Raw genomic sequence first — 24116 nt, forward strand, 5'->3', positions numbered from 1 at the left:
ATTATCCCAGGTGATGCCCTTACTGAACCCTGCAGGAGCTCAAGGTCTCATGGGGAAAAGAGACAAGTGATAGTCGCTCTGAGAGAGAAGGGCACAAGGTAAAGAGGAGCAGGATAGGAAGGAGGGGCAAGTTTTACTTGCTAGTGATCAAGTGATACTTGCATCGAATGAGCCTTGAAGCATCTATGACTATGAAGTAACTAGCCTGTATTGTAACTCAGTATGTATGAGTAACTAGTATGTATAGTAACTAGTTTGTTTGTATAGTAACTCTATGGTACTGTATCTGAATTTGAGTTTTCAGTATGAACTTAAAAAAAAGAAATCTAATTCCCAATTTTAAGACACTGAACACTCCCAGACACAGTGTCACTTCAGTAGCAATAGGCACACGAGATCCTGGTGTGTGATTACTATTTCCTACTAAAAGGAACCAGGGCTCCTTAGCAAATGGCTGATTCCAGGTCTGGTGGAACAGGAAAAGTACAGTGTGAGTCCCAATTAAGAACCACTACCTTTATCAGACAGAAAAAAAAAAAAGTATTGTAGGAATAAGAGAGTGAGAGTGCTAGAAGATAGCAGGCTGGATTCTAGAAGCCCAACTGTTTTTGGCAATAAGATCCAAGATAGGAAAGTGAGTAGCTGTTAGCAGTTCAGTCGCTCAGTCGTGACCAACTCTTTGAGACCACAAGAACTGCAGCACACCAGGCTTCCCTGTCCATCACCAACTCCCAGAGTTTGCTCAAAATCATGTCCATCAAGTCGACAATACCATCTAACCATTTCATCCTCTGTTGTCCCCTTTGCCTCCTGCCTTCAATCTTTCCCAGCATCAGGGTGTTTTCCAAGAGTCAGCTCTTCCATTCAGGTGGCCGAAGTATTAGAGCTTCAGCATCAGTCCTTCCAATGAATATTCAGGATTGATTTCCTTTAGGATGGACTGGGTGCATCTCCTTGCAGTCCAAGGGACTCTCAAGAGTCCTCTCCAATACCACAGTTCAAAATCATCAATTCTTTGGTGCTCAGTTTTATGGTCCAACTCTCACATCCATACAGGACCACTGGAAAAACCATCCTTGACCAGACAGACCTTTGTTGGCAAAGTAATGTCTCTGCTTTGTAATATGCTGTCTAGGTTGGTCATAGCTTTTGATTTTGGAGCCCCTCAAAATAAAATCTGTTTCCACTGTTCCCCCATCTATTGGCCATGAAGTGATGAGACCAGATGCCATGATCTTCGTTTTCTGAATGTTGAGTTTTAAGCCAGCCTTTTCACTCTCCTCTTTCACTTTCATCAAGAGGCTCTTTAGTTCCTCTTTGCTTTCTGCCATGAGGGTGGTGTCATCTGCATATCTGAGGTTATTGATATTTCTCCCAGCAATCTTGATTCCAGCATGTGCTTCATCCAGCCTGGCATTTTGCATGATGTACTCTGCACATAAGCTAAATAAGCAAGGTGAGAATATACAGCCTTGACATACTCCTTCCCCAATTTGGAACCAGTCCGATGTTCCATGTCTGGTTCTAACTCCTGCTTCTTGACCTGCATACAGATTTCTCAGGAGGCAGGTAAGGTGGTCTGGTATTCCCATCTCTTTAAGAATTTTCCACAGTTTGCTGTGATCCATACAGTCAATGGCTTTGGTAAGTCAATAAAGCAGAAATAGATGTTTTTCTGAAACTCTCTTGCTTTTTCTATTATTGATTTGATCTCTGGTTCCTCTACCTTTTCTAAATCCAGTTTGACCATCTGGAAGTTCTTGGTTCCTGTACTGTTGAAGCCTGGCTTGGAGAATTTTGAGCATTGCTTTGCTACCATGTGAGATGAGCGCAATTGTATGGTAGTTTGAACATTCTTTGGCATTGCCTTTCTTTGGGACTGGAATGAAAAGTGACCTTCTTCAGTTTGTGGCCACTGCTGAGTTTTTGAATTTGCTGACATAAGGAGCACAGCACTTTTACAGCATCATCTTTTAGGATCTGAAATAACTCAACTGAATTCCATCACCTCCACTAGCTTTGTTCGTAGTGATGCTTCCTAAGGCCCACTTGACTTCGCATTCCAGGATGCCTGACTCTAGGTGAGTGATCACACCATCGTGATTATCTGGGTCATTAAGATCTTTTTTTGTATAGTTCTTCTGTGTATTCTTGCCAACTCTTCTTAATATCTTCTGCTTCTGTTAGGTCCACACCACTTCTGTCCTTTATCATGCCCATCTTTGCATGAAATGTTCCCTTGGTATCTCTAATTTTCTTGAAGAGATCTCTAGTCTTTTCCATTCTATTGTTTTCCTGTATTTCTTTGCACTGATCACTGCAGAAGGCTTTCTTATCTCTCTCTGGAATTCTTTGGAACTCAGCACTCAAATGGGTATACCTTTCCTTTTCTCCTTTGCCTTTTGCTGTACAGATCAAATGACTGAGTAACTAGAGTACAGAAGCCATGAGTCTGAGACCTTAGATGGTCATCCATGAGGACAATGACACTGCAGGATGATGGTATGCCTGGGGCGGGAGTGACAGTCCATGAGCTAAAAGCCCATGCCCCCACTGGCTGAGGGGTATCATGTGGGTGGGAAGGTGAGCAAGGGGAATGAGCAGGGTGGATGGATCTAGTAAGATGGAGGTGCCAATGGCATGAGCATCCTAAGGAGCAGAAACTTTTACACAATAAGCATGTGAAGATAAGTCTGTAAGCAGACCAGTGGAAAAACAGACCTGTAATTCAGAATGAACTCTGGCTGCATTCTTTCAGACGAGAGAGACATGAAGGGAAAGCAGACAGGGTTGTACAGTCACCTGCCTGACTGCCACAGAGTCCCTTCCCTGCCATATGCTGTGGAGACCATCCTTCCAATGCCCCATTCCCAGCACATTTCCTGGTAGGTTCACAATGTTCACAGAAGCTGAGGGACTCTCCTCTCTCCTGCCTCAGACGGGCTTCTGGCAGTGAGTGGTGGGTCCGTCTCCAGCAGGCAACCCAGTCCGTGGTTCCAGCTCCTGTTTCCACCCACACCTTATGACAGTTCCTATTCTCAGGGTCCTTTTGGCCCAGAGGCTGGTAGCAGCTTCCTGCTGTGGTTGATCTCTGCGTTCTCTCATCTCCTGTGAACCTTTTTGGCTCTTTCAACACTTGTGTTATAAATTTTCTGTATTAAGTGCCACCTATTTATTCCACCTGTTTCTGTCTTCTGTCTGCTATCTGCTGACATAATTTTCATCAGAGTCAATGGGAAGCCTGAACAGTAGCCATGGGAATGGAGAGGTAAAATGCATTCAAGAGACATTTCTGAGACTAGAGAAAGCAGGACGTCGTACTTGATTGGATGTGGCGGGGAGAGGTGTAAGGGAAAAGAAGTCAAAATGATGCAGAACTGGGGCCTGGGGCTGACCAAGGAAGAGAAGGCATTTAGAGAAACGGCATGTGCGGAAGTGCCTCAACATGGAAACAGTCTTCAAACCAGAAAATAATGTAAACACATGCTAAAAAATAGACATGCTATTTTTAAAAGATTAAACAACTTCTTCCTTATAAAGCAGAATTATAAATAATCTGGTTATCATTCATGAACAAGGTCTGTGACCTGCACAGTTAAACCAAAACATACTAAAACACAGTGGCTTGAATGAATATTATGAAGGCTGCTTAGTTCTAATTTTCTCCCATTTTCGTTTTATAAAAAACACATACCTGCATTGGATGGGATGCCACTGCTTGGCAAAAGATGTTCATTTTTGGGTTCACAAGGTTTTTGTTCCATATTAAATATTTGCTACCTCTTCTTAGAGATCTTGAAATATGAATGCTTCCCTATTTAGTTCTTTTAGTTCTTATCTATAAAAGACAGGGATTTAGTCTTTATTAATACGGTAAAATGTGAAAAAAGTTCACAGAGGAGGAAATGACTATATTCACATTTGAAATTTAATAACAGGTTTTCACCAGGAAAATATTTACACAGAAATATTTTATTATTACATAAAATTAGTAAGTGAACAGAATCTTATTGTAAAACTTGTTGATTTTAATGGCCACGTGGTTTATTAAAGACAACCCGAAAATAAGAAACACTTTTAATTACTACAATTATTAGCACTCTGATCTGAGGTAGAGTTTTTCTCTTCTTATATCTCTCTCATAAGTTACATTATCAAATAATGAAAAAAGGCACTTCCTCAGTAAAAAGTCACAAATTATGAAGAAAATTCAAATTTGAAATCATTAATAAAAGGTAATGGAGGAGGGCATGGCAACCCATTCAAGTATTCTTTCCTCGAAAATCACAGACAGAGGAGCCTGCTGGGCTACAGTCCATGGGGTCACAAACAGCTGGACACAACTGAGTGAGCACAATAAATGGTAAAAACTTCTTGGATATCAAACAGTGCTCATAATTTTAATTAGGCCAAGAGGGGGCTTTGGGGTTTGAAGAACACTGGTAGAGGCCTGATTCCAAATCTTCTCCTTATCCTCTGAATATCCATAAAATCAACAACAACAACAAAAAAACAAATAAAAGCACATGGGCTCCAAGCCTTTAGCATTCCCAGAAGACAGAGAATGCCACAGATTTCAAATTATCTGTTAGCAGAGGGAAATTTTTTTCCAAAAGTGCTCCCATACTCTACCAACCAGCACTACAGGCCTCTGGGTGTGGACAGTGGGAAAGGAGAGGCTAAAGAGACTGAAAAGGAGCAGAGGGCCGAGAGGAAGCACAGAATGGCCCGCAGAAAGTGAACAAAAAGAGCCAGGTTACTAAGCACAGGCTGGAACGTGATAGTCTCTGGCTGTGCAGTTAGGGCTTGAAAGTGGGCAGGCGCTAGGAGTGTCAGCCTCAGAGAAGAGTGTTTCCGGGGGAGACATGGTCTCCCCTGGAGATGTGGCAGTAAAGGGAAGAAGGAAATGAGAGGGGAAATTTTAGGAACCAGCAGAAGCAAAAAGAAGCAAGATATGCCAGTGCTCCTTCTACCCCTCCCACCTAATATTCCCCCACCATCCATAAAAGAGAATGCCTGGAAGACAGCTCTCTCAGACCAATAGTCCTGTCCACTAAATAAACAGAAAATAGTTAAAAATAGATCACATCCATACAAAACTTCCACAAAATATCATAAAATGTGTATAAAATCTTTTCTGCTCATGAAAAGTCCCCCAAACCCTCCCCAACAACAAACATGAACTCAAAGAAAGCTGTAACACAACACTCCAAGCTGAACTAAATATTCTCAAACAAGCATTTGGGAATAATGAAAAGTCACCCTTGAATAAGAATTGTAAAATGTAAGAACAAAAGTGGACAAGAAACAAAGAAAACAAGCAAGTCATCGGGAAGAAACGAAATGAGAGTTGCTTAAAGTAAGGAAAGAGAGAGAAGAAAAACACAAAATTATATCAGAAATGAAGACCAAATTACAAAGACCAGAGAATAAACTGCGATGTAAACTTAATAAAGGCATTGAAGGAAATCAGGAGAACAACCAAGAGGATGAAAACTGAGATAAAGAAGAAAAAAGGGTTGGAGAGGAAGTGAAAGAAATGGACGACAGGCAAAGGAGGTTGAATATAATTGGTGTCCCTGAAGAAAAAAAGTCCAAAAAATGAAATAGAACTATTATTTAAAACTATAATCCAAGGAAGCGTCCTAGAAATAAAGGAAGATCCAAATCTACACATTTTTTGAGACTAAGGAAAATCAGCCAAGAATGATTAACTTTGAAATACATCCTATCGAAACAACATTAAGATGTTAAAGATTATGAAAAAAACCCTTAGGGCCTTCAGGCAAAAAAAAAAATGAAGTAATTTATAAAGGCAAAAAGATTAGAATGGCATCAGATTATTCAAAAACAACATACAAAGCAAGGCAACAGAAGAGCAGCATTTTCAAGAAATATAAGGAAAAAGAAAGTACAAACCAAGCCTATTATATCCAGCCAAGATCAAAAGATACAAAAGCATGGAAAAGCAGTTTTGAATGTGCCAGAACACTGTACATAAGTACCCCTTCTGATGAATCTATCAGAGGGAGTGAAGCTTCATCCAACCAATAGATGACCAGCAAATGTGGCAACCTGGTAACAGCTGGTGTAAAACCAAAGTTTTTCCAGAGGTTTTAAATTTTTCAAAATAAAACTTGGGAAAAGGGAGGATTATGTTTAAAAAAAAAAGATGACTGGGAACACTGAAAAAAAGACTTACGTGAACATTTTAAATATTCAATTGTAGAGTTGAGACTAAAATATGAGAAGGGTAATGGCACAGAAAAATAATATATAAATATTATATGTGTGACAATAGAGAACAGCTACAACTAAAGATGGGAAGAGAGAATAAAAGGGAAATAGAGGGCCACTGGTTGTAAAAGGTACCATTTAAAATTGACAAAAAGCAAAAGGCTAAATAAGAAAAAAAGTTGGAGGGGTTATGGGTGTAGTATAGAAAGCATTAATGCAAAGGTAACAACTGGAATAAAAATAAAAACCTTAAATGCCAAAATAATTTTTTTAAAAAAGAAGAAACACCAAATAAACACATTAATATAATATAACACACACAGTAATTACACCACAAGATAATAATGTAATAACAATGAGACAGAATTTAGGCCAACACAACAGTCATGTCAGTAAATCTGAAAGGACTTGACTATTCAAAGAAATTTCAAATTAGCTCTTAAAAAAATTCAACTCTGTGCTGTACATAAGAGGAAACTAAAAGGCACTGATTAAAAAAAAAAACAAACATCAAATAAAGTGACACCATGATCTGCTAGGCAAATGAATTCAATACGAAAGCATGGGGTAGCCATACTATCCAAAGCAATCTGCAGACTTAATGTGATCCCTATTAATATTACCCATGGCATTTTTCACAGAACTAGGACAAATAATTTCAAATGTATATAGAACCATAAAAGACCCAGAATTGCCAAAGCAATCCTGAGGAAAATAAAACAAAGCAGGAGGCATACCCCTCCCAGACTTCAGACAATATTACAAAGCTACAGTAGTCAAAACAGCATGGTATTGGCTGCCCCCCACCCCCCGACCCTCGCCACAGACATAGGGATCAATGGGACAGAACAGAGCCCAGAAATAAGCCCATAATTACCTATGGTCAATTAATCTTTGACAAAGGAGGCAAGAATATAAAATCAGAAAAAGTCTCTTCAGCAAGTAGTGCTGAAGAAGTTGGACAACTGCATGTAAATCAATGAAGTTAGAACACATCCTCATACCATATACAAAAGTAAACTCAAAATGACTTAAAGACTTAAATATAAGACATGACAACTCCTAGAAGAGAACATATAGAAAATATTTTCTAATAAAGTCATACCAATGTTTTCTTAGGTTAATCTCCCAAAGCAATAGAAATAAAAGCAAAAATAAACAAATGGGCCCTAATCAAATTTATAAGCTTTCGCACAGCAAATGAAACTACAAACAGAATGAAAAGACAACCTACAGACTGGGAGAAAATACTTGCAAATGATGTGATTGACAAAGGATTAATTTTCAAAATATACAAAAGCTTATACAACTCAATAACAAAAAAGCAAACAACCCAATCAAAAGTGGGCAGAAGACCTAAATAGACATTTCTCCAGAGAAGAAATATAGATGGCCAACGGGCATATGAAAAGATGCTCATCACTAATTATTAGATATTTATAAATAAAAACTACAATGAGGTACTACCACATACCAATCAGAATAGCCATCAATAAAAAGTCTACAAACAATAAAGTTTGGAGAGGATGCAAAGAAAAGGGAACCCTTTTACACTGTTGGTAGGAATGTACATTGGTACAACCATTATAAAAAACAGTATGAAGGTTCCTCAAAAAACTAGAGTAGCCATATGATCCAGCGATCCCACTCCTGGGCATCTACCCAGACAAAACTGTAATTCAAAAAGAGATGTGCACCCCTGTGTTCACAGCAGCGCTATTTACAACAGCCAAGACATGGAAACAACCCAAATGTCCACTGACCCACTGACAGATGAATGGATAAAGAATATTCGTGTATATATACAATTTAATACCATTTGCAGCGACATGAATGGACCTAGAGATTATCATAGTAAGCAAAGTAAGTCAGAAAAAGACAAATACCATATGATATCACTTATACGTGGAACCTAAAATATTACACAAATGAGTGTTATCGATGAAACAGAAACAGACTCACAGAAATAGAGAACAGACTCACGGTGGCCAAGGGGAAGAGCACTGGGAGGGAAGGATTGGGAGTTTGGAATTAGCAGATGCAAACTATTATATATTCAATGGATAAACAACAAGGTCCTATTGTATAGCACAAGGAACTATATTCAATATCCTATAATAAGCCATAATAGAAAAGAATATGAAAAAATATATATGTATAATTTTGCTGTACAGCAGAAATTAACACAACATTGTAAATCAAATATACATCAAAAAAAATTTTTTTAAAAAAGCATGGGTTAAAATCCTGATATCAGACCAAACAGTCTTCAAGCCAACGAGTATTAAGTAAGACAAAGGCACTTAAGTTAAATGCTTCATTCCACAATAACAATACCTCCAACTCTATGTACCATATAACACAGCAATCATTTAGATAAAACATAAATTATAGGAAATGCAATAATAACTAGAAACAATAATAATGAGAGGCTTTAACACATCACTCAGCATGAGATAGATCAAGCAGCGAAAAAATAAGTAAGACTATAAAAGATTTAAAAATAATTACTAAGGTAGACTTTGTGGATATACATTGAACACTATATTTTAATAATAGAGAATATAACTTCCTCTCAAGTACACATAGAATATTCACAAAACTCAATCATACTCTAGGACACAAATAATAGATTAGCAGCTTCCATAAACAGAAATGACAAACATCTCCCTCTGGTCACAATGTAATATGAGAAAGTAAAAGTAAAACCCCAAAAGCAAAAAAGCCTTTCCACTTAAAAATTAAAAGGCTTTGTATTAAATAACTCTTGTGTGATAAAAGAAATATAAACAAATTTTTAAATTTCTAAAAATATGACATATCAGAATCTGAGATACATTAGAGCAATGCAAAAAAGAAAATTCCCAGCCTTAAACACCTATTTTAATTTTTTAAAAAAACATGAAAATAAGTGAATTAGATCTGTAACACAAACAGATTTCTAATACAAAAAGGGAGGGGGTAATGTAACAAAAGCACATGGTAGGACTTAATAAAGATAAAAGCAGAAATTAAGAAAACAGAAAAACAATTTAAAAAACAGAAAAACAATAGATCACATTAATGAATCAGAATCCTAATTCTTTAAAAAATAAATGTAGGTAAGAACTATCAAAATGATGGAAAGAGGAATATTACACAGAACATACTGCTCATCATTTTTACAATGTAAGCATTGTGTTAAAAGTTATTTCTAAACACTTCTGAGCTAAAAAGAATTTTTGCTGTTGAACAAAATTCGTTTTTATTACACTTACACTTTTGCCTTTTAGATTACTGAGGTGCCATCTGTCAAAACAATGATTAAATTCTACCTTAATATGTTTATACTATCATTTTTAGGAAATAAGTGGCAGGGAAACATTAAGGGAAACATTCCATAAAGAATTCTAACAAATGGAATGTTACTCAAGATTGCCAGGCAATTTAAATGTTCTAAATAGAAGAAATTGCTATTTGGGGAATTAAAAAACCTCTCATTTAAACAAGTTTTATCATGAATGTTTGCTGTTTAACTTAGCTTACACACTAAAATGATATATTTGGGGATTCTTCAGGATGATAAAAGTAAGAAAATGTAAATTATTGAGTAATGTTATCATAAATTAGACATAGATCCAAAGCATGAAGGAGTAGGGCAGGTGGAATCAAAGCCCAGCATTAGGAGATCATACACTAATCCACTCTGCTTGAAAGCAGACTTTGGGCTATCAAGAAAGAAACAAAATCTACAAGCAAGATAAGCAGAACAGGTATGTCTACTTGCCAATGCTGCTAGTTATTTTTATGTATATAGAGTAATGAAATGTCTTTTAAAAATTATTTGTAATCTAGATTTTCACTGTTTTAGACTGACCAAATCATTAAACTGGTCAAATCATTCATTATTTATTTTCATTGCGTTGTAAGAATTGTAACCTTATTCCTATATTCGGGCATAAAACTTATTAAATTACTAAGGATTTCTGGAAAAAGAATTTTTTTTTTGTCTCAGTAAGTCATGAAACTGTGAAAATGCTGCACTTTGTTGATTTGCGGATCAAAACATGAACTTACATGTGTTTGATTTAAACCTCTGATAAAAGCACACAGATGAGATCTTGGCCTCTTCTAGTATGCCAAGATTCATTAAGAACAATTCTGCCTGGTTTAAAATTATGAACAGGTTCACACTGAAAGAAGCCTAAATTTCTGACAAGTAATAGCTAGGTAAAGATTCTACTCTTGTTATTTAATTAGAATGTTGCAGAAAAAGGCCTTAAAAGAGGCCACAGACCACAAAAAGAGGACTTTTGGAGGAAAAGAAGGTTATAGGCTTTAGTTTTTGTTACACAGTTGAGCTAAGGGACTTAAAACTATCTCCTGGGTTTTCACCTCTTCTCCTTGGCTTCCAAAATCTGTGGTGACTGTACACCTGTACTTTCCCTAATGTGACCAGTCCTCACCTTGATTTCTTTCTGTATGGCTATGCCAGGTAGCCCTCTACTGTGACTGTGATGGAATGTGACTGTCTCCATAGTAAGCTGATTCAGAATCCATGATCTATTTTGATTTGGAAAGATTACTTACAATGTGGGCTTCCCTGATAACTCAGTTGGTAAAGAATCCACCTGCAATGCAGGAGACCCCGGTTTGATTCCTGGGTCAGGGAGATCCCCTGGAGAAGGGAAAGGCTACCCACTCCAATATTCTGGCCTGGAGAATTCCATGGATTGTATAGTCCATGGGATCGAAAAGAGCTGGACAAGACTGAGCAACTTTCACTTTCACTTACAATGTGTGTTACATTTAGATTACTGGATTCATCAATGAATGACTCAAGCCCTTAGGGTGCTACCTTTCACAGAAGTCTGAGATTGGTGATTTTATAAAGCTAGTCCATACTCTTGTAGAACCAGTCTGCAGGTATGTTTTCCCCAGGAAATCCTAAGGTACTCTAGTGTGTTAGTCAGTCAGTCTTATCTGACTCTTTGAAACCCCATGGACTATAGCCTGCCAGGCTCCTTTGTCCATGGGATTCTCCAGGTAAGAATACTGGAGTGTGTTGCCATTTCTTTCTCCAGGGGATCTTCCCAACCCAGGGATTGAACCCAGGTCCTTGTATTGCAGGAAGACTTTTTACCATCTGAGCCACCATGGAAGACTAAGACTAATCCATATATCACATGTCTGGGCCAGTACAGTCTGAGAAACACAATGAAGAGAGCAGTTTTTTCTGAATAAAACCTTTATTGCCTGAGTTATTGTTCTCACTACTAACTTCACATCACTCATGGGTTCAAATTCTAGCTCTGTGATCTACCACCTATGTGACCTTGAGAACAATATTTAACCTCTGTAAGACTATAAGATAGATTCAGAGTATATACCACAAAAGAATAAGAATTACCTGAGATAACTCATCAGACTTACTATCCTGTTGCCTCAATCTATAGGAAACTAGCACTACATAATGGAATAGTAAACCAAGAATAACAACACTGTTTTTGAAATTTAAGCAGTGTATACCAGCTCACTTTCCCATAATAAATGGCCATATCTTTCTGTTTATCTAGAAAGAAGGTACGTTTCATATACGTACTCTAAAGGAAAATAAAGTGGGTTTAGAATGCACTGAGTACACAGAGGGACCATTATAACATAATACAGAATTAAGTTCGTAAGATTCTACATCACCAGTACATGAGACCATTTTGGAAGGAGGCAGCCCAGAAGAAAAACAGAACTTAGAATCGTAATTCTGCCTTTGGTCACCTGTGAAAGCATTGGCAAATCTATTCACGTCTCTGAGCCTCAATTCCCACCATTACTAAATGAGGTTAGGGGTGTGTCTTCCAAACTTTTTTTAAGGAGTGGAAGCCTTTCATTGAACCTTCAGACACCTGACTACACACCCTCCTCTCTGCCCTCCAAATACCTTTATGGAATACAGAAGGCTCCACTGAGCAGAATTTGAAAACCACAGAGATAAACGCCTTATAACTTTACTATATTAGATATTCTAGCCTAGGCATTGATCACGCTTAAGACCTCAGGCTCTAAAATTAGTTGCAGATAAAATAAATTAGTGCTATCAGTTTTATTTAGTCACAATTCTTAAGTATAACCCAAAGCAAAACAAGAAATACCTTAAAATCTGGATATTCTTATTTTCACTTATCCTATTAACACCTGAAAAACAGAAAATGTTTTAAAATCTGCTTATTAATATATACACTACTTCATTATCTAAAATTTATTATTTTCAAAAAGTTCAACTTGCAAGTTCATTTTCATCATTTAAGATCTTGACAACACCTAAAACATTCATACAATAGCAACAACAAAAGTTCGAATTCTCTCTTGCGTTTATCTTGTATATGAAAGTACTGACATTTTAAATTTATAGCACTTAAAATAGCACCTGTGGCACTTTTCTACACTAAGTTTATACAACAGAACATGTTCATCTATATGCTCCCTACTTTGCTGTGCTTAGTCGCTCAGTCGTGTCTGACTCTTTGTGACCCCAGGGACTGTAGCCTGCCAGGCTCCTCTGTCCATGGGATTCTCCAGGCAAGAATACTGGAGTGGGTTGCCATTTCCTCTTCCAGGGGATCTTCCCACCCTAAGGATTGCACCCAGGTCTCCTGCATTGCAGGTGGATTCTTTACCCTCTGAGCCACCAGGGAAGCCCATGCTCTCTATTGGTCCAATGCTAATCTTGTACAGGTCTCACTGACATGATCAAGATAAGGCAGCAAGTAAACCAACAGGCCCGTTATCTACATTTCCAGCCTTTCTCTAGGTACTTCCAAACTAACTTAAATAGATCCCCTGAACTGCTTTTCACTGCTTGGAGATGCTCTGACGAGGTAACAGCTCTTGTGCTTGGTTAGAAAAGTTACTGAGTAGAGGAAATTCTACCTATAAATTAGCAACAGTTCTATAAATCTTAAGCAATGTAGCTGAGAAAAACAACTAGGAATTTTGGAATATCTCAGTGGACTCTAAGTGAGCAGCTGCCTTACTGGAAAAATGAATGACAACACAAATATCAAATCATAATGTAATAATCTGAAACATAATGTTATATATCATTTAACATCAACTGAAAAAAAGAATGATGATATTCTATGTGCAGAATGAGGACTAATGAACAGAAGTAAAGGGAGATAGGTTCTAGCTCAGAGTAGAAAGGGACATTCTAAAAACTGGAGCACATTCTATATACACAGTGGACCTCCTTGTGAGGTGTTCAAGCTGAAAGTGGATGAGCATTTGTTGAAATGACAACTGCCACTGGCTTTCCTCTCCTGGCAGAGTGTTGAACTAGAAGAATTGTAAAATCCTCTCCAATCTGGATATTCTATGATTTTGTATGGAGAAACTTCAGCAAAAAGATGACCCCAAATACAATGACTTCTCACAGGTGATTCCAGTCAGCAAAGCCAGACAGGGGTAACTCCACTGCTTCCAGAAAATTTCATGCTTTGTTGTTAAAAAAATTGAGGGGGCTCTAGATTCATCTTTATCCCAAATCTGGTCTCTTTGCATTCCTACCTAACCTATTTCCTAGGATGCTCTCAGATAGTGATACCATAAAGCCAGCTTTCCAAGTCAGACATTTCAGTGTCTTCTTCTGTTATTCATTTATTCAAACTCCACCTTCTGTTGAGTAATACCTTTTGAGTAATACCTCAGTGAAGGAGACTTAAATGTGGTCGTAAGTTATAAGGAAGGAATCCTGGCATATGCAGCTTAGTTATTTTTAGTTCTATTGTATTCTTTCATGCTTTAACCAACTCTTACTAGACCTGCTACAAAATCCCTCACAATGATCCTCCTAAGTTTCAGTTTCTTACAATCTTCCTTTAACATAGGAGCTATTCTGCCACAACTTGCTCAAAAATAACAGCTTAAACTAAGACTAGCTCTCAAAGCCCTTTACGATCTGGCCTAACCAACCTCTCAGCCTCACCTCCTTCATCCTCACTCCCCTGGCGCACAGTGTCCATTCAAAGCTGTATCCTGAGCATGCCCTGCTCTTTCAGGACCCTCCTTTATTTATACTCTATTTCTTCCTCCTTTCTTCCCTGAAAACCCGTCTCCAGTTTAGTTTTCAGTGAAGTGGAGAAAGAGATTCAAAACTATGTAGTTGGTAGCAACATACACTGATCTAGCCTTAAAATCAACATTCTAATAATAAGGGAAAGAACACAACCCAATGCCTCTGAAAGACATCATTTAATGTGGGGAACTGTATTTGGAGGACATACTTTCCTCACTCTTCCCACATCAAAAGTAGTAAAATTTAATTAAATCATCCATGCATATAAAACACTTAGCACAAGGCCTGGTACACAGTAAGCCTCTGGTAATTATTAACTGCTTTTAGTAGCATTTTGATGGTTTACAGTGTATTGCCACTATGAATACTGCCTCTGTAAATACTAGAGACAGAGCTTTTGTAAGATCACGACCAATCAAGTTTCTGCCCTTGTGGATCTTATATTCTAACAGAGAAAGACATTAACAAAATAAATCAAAAATATAATTTTGGAGAGTGGTCAAGTGCAATGATGAGAATAACACAGAGTAGTAACATACAGAGTTGAGTTGAGGCTACTTAGCAGGTCAGGGAAGGACTTCCTGAAGTGACATGTGAGCTGAATGACAAAAAGTCAGCTCTGCAGAGGACTGGGGAAGATCCTAAGAGGAAGTACCACAGGCAAAGGTCTGGAGATAAGAAAGACTATGTGTTCACTGACCGCCAGGGAGGAGGCTAGTGGAGCCTACACATAGTCCAGGGAGAACGGGAGGTCTGCTTACAGACAGCCAGCTGTGTCCTGTGTCCAAAGAAACACTGTGCTTTTTAGGAGTTCCTTTTCTAAATTATCTTGAGAAGTTGCTGGTGAGGTTGGCTGGTTGTAGAGTTCATGGGTCCTTGAAAAAGCTACATTAAGGACTTGGAGGTTTATTCTAATTGCAATGGAAAGCCACTGGAGCATTTTAACAAGAGGCATATAATCTTCCAGAGGCTGGGTGGGAAATATGCTGAGTAGAAGCAGCGGTCAGTTTTGAAGCCACTGGAGTAGTCCCTGCAGAGGAATTAAAACCTTAACTCTAAAGTAGGCCAGTGATTAGAGAAGGCAATGGCAACCCACTCCAGTACTCTGCCTGGAAACTGCCATGGACGGAGGAGCCTGGGGTAGGCTGCCGTCTATGCAGTCGTACAGAGTCAGACATGACTGAAGCAACTTAGCAGCAGCAGCAGCAGGCCAGTGATCAAAAGCAGATTGGTGCTGGGGTTGGGAATGGAGACTGGCTACGAATGGGTACAAGTGATCTTTTTTGGGTGATGGAAACGTTCTAAAACTGAATCATGGTGACTTAATAAAAATCATTGGATTTTATACTTAACATTGATGAATTTTATGGTAAGCAAATTAAACCTCAAAAAAGTAGTTCAAAAATAAAGCAGATTGGCTACTCTTTGTACATTTCTGTAATGCTTTGTGGAGTAAGAATAGGGATGCAAATTAGCTGCCTGGGACCCAGAAGTCAATCAACTAAATCTAAACACTTTTTTTTTTTTCCCCCTGCATCCTAATCCTAAATATTGCAGTGTCTTAATTTCAAGATAACTAGAGATTGCTTTTAACTTCCTTATGGAACCATTTTAGCATTGTCTCTTTTCTCCTGGATTGAACCTATAACTCAATTTCCAGGTGTCTGCAACTCTTATTTGATATACACATGATAGTTCTCCAACAACATCTTAGCTAAGGACCAAACCTAAGTCATTTTGTACCTATATTCTCTTAACCAGATCAAATGCAGTGATATATTAAGAGAAATACAAAGAAAGTTTAAAGAAAATTGCTTTAGTGCTAGACCATCTCTTTCTAATGCAACTAATTTATTTTCCCTTCTCACCAAATTCTCTGCTTAAATCTTTTCCTTAGGATGTACAGGGTTCAGGAAATACTCAATGGTCTCCACTACAACACCTGCCACTGCCCCAGCTGGAAAGCTTTAAAACATTCATCAATACAGGCCTGATTCTATGTGACTTATAAGCATAATTGTATGTAACAGTTTCCTATAATCGCCGTAACAAGTTACCAAAAGCTTGGTGGTTTAAAACCATAGCCATTTATTCTTTCACAGTTCTGGTGCCAGAAGTTCAAAATCAGTCACAGGGCTGAAATCCCAGTATTGGCAGGGCTGTGCTCCCTTCAAATGCTCAAAGAAAGAATCCATTTCTTGCCTCCACCAGCAAGTAGTTGAAGCATTCCTTGGCTTGTGGCCACATCACTCTGCTGTGTTCACAATGCAGTTTCCTCTTCCCTGTCTTATCTCCTCTGCCTCCCTCAAGAATTCTACTGTTTGCATTTAGGATCCACTCAGATAACCTTTCTAGTTCAAGATCCTTGACTTAATCATATATGCAAAGACCTTCTTGGCTTATCATATTTATGATTCCAGGGATTAGGACCTGATATTTTTGGGTGGCCCTTATTTAGCCTACTATACCAAATCATTTGAGGGCTTCTAGTGTGGGAACAGGTGGTTCACAGAGGCCCTATTTAATGAACTATGGATGTGAGTGGCCCTAACATACTAAATAGACAACGCTGAGTCCTCTTTGTAAATCACAGTGGTAAGGAGTCTGCATATACAAAATAAATTGTCAATTTCTACCCTCAATTCAGGAGTATAAAAATGTCTCCAGGGCAGAAAAACCATTTTACCCACAAGACAAATAAAGATAACTGTATAAATCTAAAAACAATAGAGCTGGGAGGACCAGGCGTCTCCCACACTCCCCCACTTCCACCCCATGACTTTACACAGAGTAAACAGTCCTGCCCCGCTGAGTTCTGGGACAGTGGAAGGTGCTGAGCCTTCCTTTCCTGAATAGGCGGCTACAGAGGAAGCAAGAAGTGGATGCCAGTCAAAAGACCCTGAGAAACAACCAACTTCACTTTTCTTCTACTTTCCCTTGCTCTTAAAGTACACCAAGATGCATGAACACCACAGGGCTCTTCAGTTCAGTTCAGTTCAGTTCAGTCGCTCAGTCGTGTCCAACTCTTTGTGACCCCATAAATCGCAGCATGTCAGGCCTCCCTGTCCATCACCAACTCCCGGAGTTTACTCAAACTCATGTCCATTGAGTCGGTGATGCCATCCAGCCATCTCATCCTCTGTCATCCCCTTCTCCTCCTGCCCCCAATCCCTCCCAGCATCAGGGTCTTTTCCAATGAGTCGACTCTTCTTTGCATGAGGTGGCCAAAGTATTGGAGTTTGAGCTTAGCATCAGTCCTTCCAATGAACACCCAGGACTGATTTCTGGATCTCCTTGCAGTCCAAGGGACTCTTAAGAGTCTTCTCCAACACCACAGTTCAAAAGCATCAATTCTTCGGTGCTCAGCTTTCTTCATAGTCCAACTCTCACATCCATACATGACCACTGGAAAAACCATAGCCTTGACTAGATGGACCTTTGTTTCAAAGTAATGTCTCTGCTTTTTAATACGCTATCTAGGTTGGTCATAATTGGAGAAGGAAATGGCAACCCACTCCAGTGTTCTTGCCTGGAGAATCCCAAGGACGGGGGAGCCTGGTGGGCTGCCATCTTTGGGGTCGCACAGAGTCGGACACGATTGAAATAACTTAGCAGCAGCAGGTTGGTCTAACTTTCCTTCCAAGGAATAAACGTCTTTTAATTTCATGGCTGCAATCACCATCTGCAGTGATTTTGGAGCCCTAAAAAATAAAGGCTTAAGGTCTATTACGGAGAAGGCAATGGCACCCCACTTCAGTATTCTTGCCTGGAAAATCCCATGGATGGAGAAGCCTGGTAGGCTGCAGTCCATGGGGTTGCTAAGGTCGGCATGACTGAGCGACTTCACTTTCACTTTTCACTTTCATGCATTGGAGAAGGAAATGGCAACCCACTCCAGTGTTCTTGCCTGGAGAATCCCAGGGATGGCGGAGCCTGGTGGGCTGCTATCTATGGGGTTGCACAGAGTCGGACACGACTGAAGCAACTTAGCAGCAGCAGCAGCAAGGTCTATTATAGCCTTCTATTTTTCTGGCTATTCTATTCATTCTATTAAGTTTTGAGAGCTTGATTCTGAAATTGATGCTGAAACTCCGACTAAAAATCGTAATTTATCCACTTAAAAATAATTATACAGTGGAACTATGTATTAATTTTGTTCTGTATTGTCCACGTCTCCTGTAAATGTTATTATACTTTCATAATTTAAAAAAGAAAAAAAATAAAGACGCATGAACTCAGCCCGGAACAACAGCCTCAGTGGGGACTGGGAGCAGAGTTTTGTGGGAGACGGTGGACTCATCTGAGAACCCACTGTTTCTGACAGATACTAATAATGATGCAGAACCAGACTCCTCACTTAATAGACAGGGTTCCAGCTGAGAGGGCCCTTGCACAGCATTTAATACAATCTCAATTGGATTAGACTGTACAAGGTTACACATTACTCATTATGTGTGTCTTCCCTATTCCTCCACCCCACCCCCACCCCACCCCCCTCCGCCACGTCTGCCAAAGAAGCTGGGTAGGAACAGGAGTTAGCAGTAAAGTTGGAACAACAACAGGATCCTGTTATTTCTAGTCCTACAGTTCAGCCACAGTCCCCGGAAGTCTTGTGATTCCTGAAAACAACGGCAGTCCCTTCTGGTAAAGAAACAATTTATTGGGCATCCAGCATGTGCAAAACAAACGAAAAGATCTGGAAGGTTCCAGAAATGAAGATGCGCAGCCTCAGGGCCTCTGGCGAACGACCCACCTCCTCACCCGGTCCCCCGGTCGCGCCCGCCCTTGTACCTGCTACCAACGCCTCATCCTAAGAGACCGGCCCCATCCCCGCGGGGGCGCCGGCGGGCGCGGCGGCCGCACCTGCGTCGACTGGGCGGCGGCGGCGGCGGCGACGCAGGACCGAGCCCCGCCCACCCGTGCGCCAGCTCCCCGTGCGCTCCGGCTCGCGCCTTGCCGGCTCCAAGCAAGCCTCGGGGGCAACCGTTGGGCACCTCGCCCGAGAGTGGGGAGGGGGCCGGGGGGAATGCTGAACTAACCATGTGGGGGCCGTCTCTGGCCCCAGACTCCGCCCCTAGACGCCGTCGCCCGGGCAACCGAGAGCCATTTCTCCCCCACCCCCCGCCCGCCCAGAGTCTCCATACTAGCAGCTCTGACCAAGGGGGCTGCTTGGCATCACATCCTGCCAGCCCAAGCGACCCCTATTCGGGCTTCCAACTTATACTCTCTGCCACTCACAGCCATTCTCTTTATCTGCGGCCTCCTAACCGGTATCCATGTCCTGCTCTTGCCCCCCATCACCCGAACGCCCCAGGCTATTCTCCAAGTCGTTCCACAGAGGATTTTCCCCAATTCTTTACCGACCCGCATAAATCCTGTCTGTATTCACAATCTAAGAATCAAGTCAATATTGGCGTTGCCAGTCAGGCCTCCCGCCCTCCTTCCAACAGTGGCCCCTCCCGCCCCAACCTACCTCTCAATTCCCCTTTGTCTCTCTGCCTTTGCTTATCCTGATCCTCTGTTGGGAATGTTTTGCAAGGTTCAGAAGTGTACTCAGAATAGCTGACCCTCTCGCCTCCGGAGAGTTTTCTTCCGCTGTGATTCAGTTGCTCTGTCGTCATCTCTGTAATATATAGAACTTATCATATACTGTGATTACACACTTAAGCCTATCCGTACTGCCTAAATTAGTGCTCGGATGGAAGAAATCCAGAAAGGGCCTGAGTGTGATGGATGCCACCTGTCAGCGTTAATGCTATTAGCAGTGGCACTATGAGGACACCTCCAGCGAATAACTTTTTATGTGTGAGTTGGTTGGAAATATTAATAAATCCTACATTACATAATGTAGTTTTAAATTTTCATAAAATTAGTATTAAATACCACTAAAAGATCGCTTTTTATTGTACCTATAATATAAATTTATTGACTTGGACAGTCTTGCGTATAGAATCAAGTATTTTAATAGGGAATGAGAGTATTTAATGGAAGGGTGAATGGTTTAAATTTTGTGGCTAGACAGAAAGCAATTTTTAGTTCTTTTGTTTTAGACTTTTATTCTGTTAAAGCACAACTGTGTTCTTACGGCAAGAAAATGTTTTAGTTACCTAATATGTGATTTCCATTTATGTCTCATGTTTATATTTGGACACTAAGAACCAAGAAAGTTCCTTTTTTTTATTCTTTTTGAAGTTGTTAATTGAAATATGTTTATTAGAACACTATAAAACTATTTAAACCCACATATATGTGTGAACATTAAAATTTTATTATAAAATTATTTTCATTTGAAGTGCCTTACAGTTTTACTTCATGGTATGTTTCTGATACTGAATTTAAAAGAGATTCTTAGCTTTTAAAATAAAAAATTTAGAGGTAAAGGAAGGGGTCCAGAGTTTCTATACCATTCATACAGTCATTTGAACGTGTATTCATAGAGACCTGATTGCAACATGCAAAGGTGTTGAAAATACAGCCATGAACCAAAAAAACTCCTATCCTCATGGAGTTTACACTCTTGTAGAAGATGAGCAATGAGCAGAGAGACAAATTCAAATATATCAGATGGGGATAAGTGTAGATGAGATAGGGTATGGAGGTTAGAGAGAGGAGGTACCATTTCATGTGTGGTCTGAGAAGGCCTCATTGATAAAGTCGGAGAAGGCAATGGCAACCCACTCCAGTACTCTTGCCTGGAAAATCCCATGGACGGAGGAGCTTGGTAGGTTACAGTCCATGGGGTCTTGAAGAGTCGGACAGGACTGAGCGACTTCACTTTCACTTTTCACTTTCTTGTGCTGGAGAAGGAAATGGCAACCCACTCGTGTTCTTGCCTGGAGAATCCCATGGACAGAGAAGCCTGGTGGGCTGCCTTCTATGGGGTTGCACAGAGTCGGACACGACTGACACGACTTAGCAGCAGCAGCAGCATTGATAAAGTAACACTGAGCAGAGATCTGGAGGACTGGAGGGAGGAGCCACGTTGTAGAACAGAGCTTCCCAAGCATGTGCTTGGTGTACTGAAGAATAAGACACACCAGTGTATGTAAAACAAATATGCGCCAATAAAAAAATAATAATAATTTTTAAAAATTCAGCCAAAAGGCCAGATTGGCCTGAACAGATTGCCTTTTCTCCTCTAGGCTGTTTCTGTCATTGAGGTCAACCACCATTGTCACTAATGTCTTTGAAGCAGGCTCTGGTTTTTCCAAAATAAACTAATGCATTTTATCAAAACTATCATTTGAGATCTTAATACTGCGGGTTCTGCTGAACTATATTTTTATTAAAATCCTCCATTTCTCATAAGTTTATGAATATATTTCTACCAGATTTTAGAATTATAACTTACTACAATAATTCCTATAACAGTTATAATTTTTTGCCAGGTATCTAATGTTTAGTATATGTGATCAGGTATTATTATTTGGTTCTTTATGCATTCGACAATTTCTATGACATCCACCCACAGCTATGCTCAGCATGGTGAAGGGATGAACTGATTAATTACAGCATCATATTTTACAACGTTTCTTTACCTGTTACAAGTACTTGGAAAAAAAAACACTTTTTACTGTGGTAAAATGCACTAACATAAAAGTTACCATTTTAACCATTTAAGTGTTTAGTTCAGTTAAACTCACATTGTTTATGTGACCATCCCCACTATCTATCTCTAGAACATTTCCCCAAACTGAACTCTGTACTCATTAAATTCTAATTTTCCATTCACCCTCCCTCCAGCTCCTGGCAACCACTATTCTACTTTCTGATTCTACCAATTTGACTCTTCTAAGAACTCATATAAGTGGAATAATACAGCATTTGTCCTTCTGTGACTGGCTTATTTCACTTGGCATAATGTCCTCAAGTTTCATCCATGTATGTATCAAAATTGTTGTCTTTTTAAAGGCTGAATTAATGTTCCACTATTATGTGAGATATATATATATAAAATAATAATGATAGTATAAAACCTCACATTTTGTTTATCCATTCATTTATTGATGGGATTCTTGTATTTTTAAAACTTTATCTTATTTATTATTTTTTTTACTGTGCCATGCAGAATGTGGGGTCTTAGTTTTCTAATCAGGGATTAAACCCGTGCCCCCTGCAGTGGAATCTTAACCATCAGTGGACCACCAGGGAAGTCCCTTGAGTGTTTTTAAGTTGACCTTATTGAGGTGTAATTTCTGTTCATTAAACTGCATTTATTTAAAGTGTACCATTTGATGTGGTTTCATAGATACACATTCAACCCTTGAGCAATAAGAGTTTGATCTACTTATACACAAGTCTACTTACACTCGGATTTTTTTTTCAATAAATAAATTCTACAGTACTACACAATCTGCAGTTGATTGACTCCTCGACACAAAATTGAGGGAACAGAGGGCTGACCATAAAATTAAGTATTTTGATTTTTGACTGCATGGGTCAGGGGGAGGGGATTCTGTGCCCCTAAACTTCATGTTGTTCAAGGACCAGCTGTTCACCTGTGAGACTACATCTTTGATCAAGACATGGCATTTTCATCATCCCCGAAAGATGTGAACTGATTGTGCTCTGACAGTTTTGTAACAGCCCTCAGGATGGTGAGTGAAGCTGGTGAGGTAAACCACAAATCCAGCATCCTTGCCCCCTCTCTCCTTTCTCAGGGAACCCCACTTGGAGTATCCACATTGTATAGAGCTAGGACACTGCTTCAGGGGCAGTTCTAGCGGTGCATCTTGACTATTTTTAACTAATCTTTGGGCTTCCAGTCCTCTTGCAGTCCTCGTTTCAAGTGACTGTCTTCAGGTGAGCCTTCTTGGCATTTAAGGGTGAGGGAAGGTCGGCTTGGAAGTTTTCCTAACCCTTAAGAAAGAGACACATGAAGAGATCTTTTTTTTTTTTTTTGCCTCTGAAAGGTTGCCTAGAGAGACTGTGCAAAGTTTAAAATAAGGTTGATTTTGTCTATTTGGGATGGTTCTGAGACATTCTTTCTAAGAAAATCTAAATAACCTTCCAAAGGTACAATTTAATAACTGTGTACAGTTCCTTTGATGACTGTTTAGTAAGCCAGAAGAGCCACTAGATGTCACTCTGAGTTTTTTTATTTTCAGAGACAACCCAGTGAATTTTCAGTCTTTGAAATACTAAATTTGAAGGCATTCAAAACACCCAATAATTTAAAAATTACACTTAAAATGCTAAAACAAAAGAGAAAGACACACAGGTTACTATGAGAAAATTTAGGAGTGAATATTTTGAAAAGAACATATTTTTCCTTAAGTAATGTTAACAAATAGAGTGATGCATGATTTCTAAGAAATCAGAACGATGATTAAGCAAGTGACATTTAGAAGCACATTTGGAATAGGCACTCCAGAAGAACAGGAGAGTCAATATGATTGAACTATTTTTTGCTCTGGGGCCATATTACAGTAACAGCAAGATGAACAATTACAATATTGGGAATCTTTCATACAGAGATAGAAAGTTGTGAGGTATGTGGAATCTATTTATTATGAAGGAAGAACTTGATAAGAAAGTAAAAGTAATTCTACTTTAGAGGCACAAAGAAGGAGAGAAGAAGTGGAAAAACAGAAAACAACATTCAAAGCTACCTCTGTGAGACAGCACTGTGTGCGTCTGTGTGTGTGTGTGTGTGTGTTCAGTCATGTCTGACTCTTTGTGACCCCATGGACTGTAGCTGGCTAAGCTCCCCCGTCCATGGAACTTTCCAGGCAAGAATACTGTAGCAGGATGTCATTTCCTACTCCAGGGGATCTTCCGCCCCAGGAATTGAACTCACATATCTTGAGTCTCCTGCATTGGCAGGATG

At 39.5% G+C, this 24116-nt stretch overlaps 1 protein-coding gene across 10 annotated transcripts in view; it reads right to left on the reverse strand.

The window, feature by feature from the left end:
* The window catches only part of CCDC158 (coiled-coil domain containing 158), an 83760-nt gene extending 64517 nt beyond the window's left edge, over positions 1 to 19243 (reverse strand). For 2 of the 10 annotated variants that reach the window (XR_011464525.1, XR_011464524.1), the window contains exons 1-3: positions 19079 to 19238; positions 12366 to 12408; positions 3695 to 3838 (exon numbers count right to left, since the gene is read on the reverse strand). Coding sequence is in view for 6 of the 10 variants with exons in the window: in XM_070372533.1 (XP_070228634.1) it covers positions 3695 to 3764 (70 nt within the window). In the remaining 4 variants the exon portion in view is untranslated. Of the gene's footprint in view, positions 1 to 3694; positions 3839 to 12365; positions 12409 to 19078 lie in introns of all 10 variants that reach the window. The other 8 variants (XR_011464523.1, XM_070372535.1, XM_070372533.1 and 5 more) reach the window with 5 other exon arrangements.
* Between the last annotated feature and the right edge of the window lie 4873 nt (positions 19244 to 24116).

This window comes from Bos mutus, chromosome 6 (genome assembly GCF_027580195.1).
Source record: "Bos mutus isolate GX-2022 chromosome 6, NWIPB_WYAK_1.1, whole genome shotgun sequence".
Lineage (NCBI taxonomy): Eukaryota > Metazoa > Chordata > Mammalia > Artiodactyla > Bovidae > Bos > Bos mutus.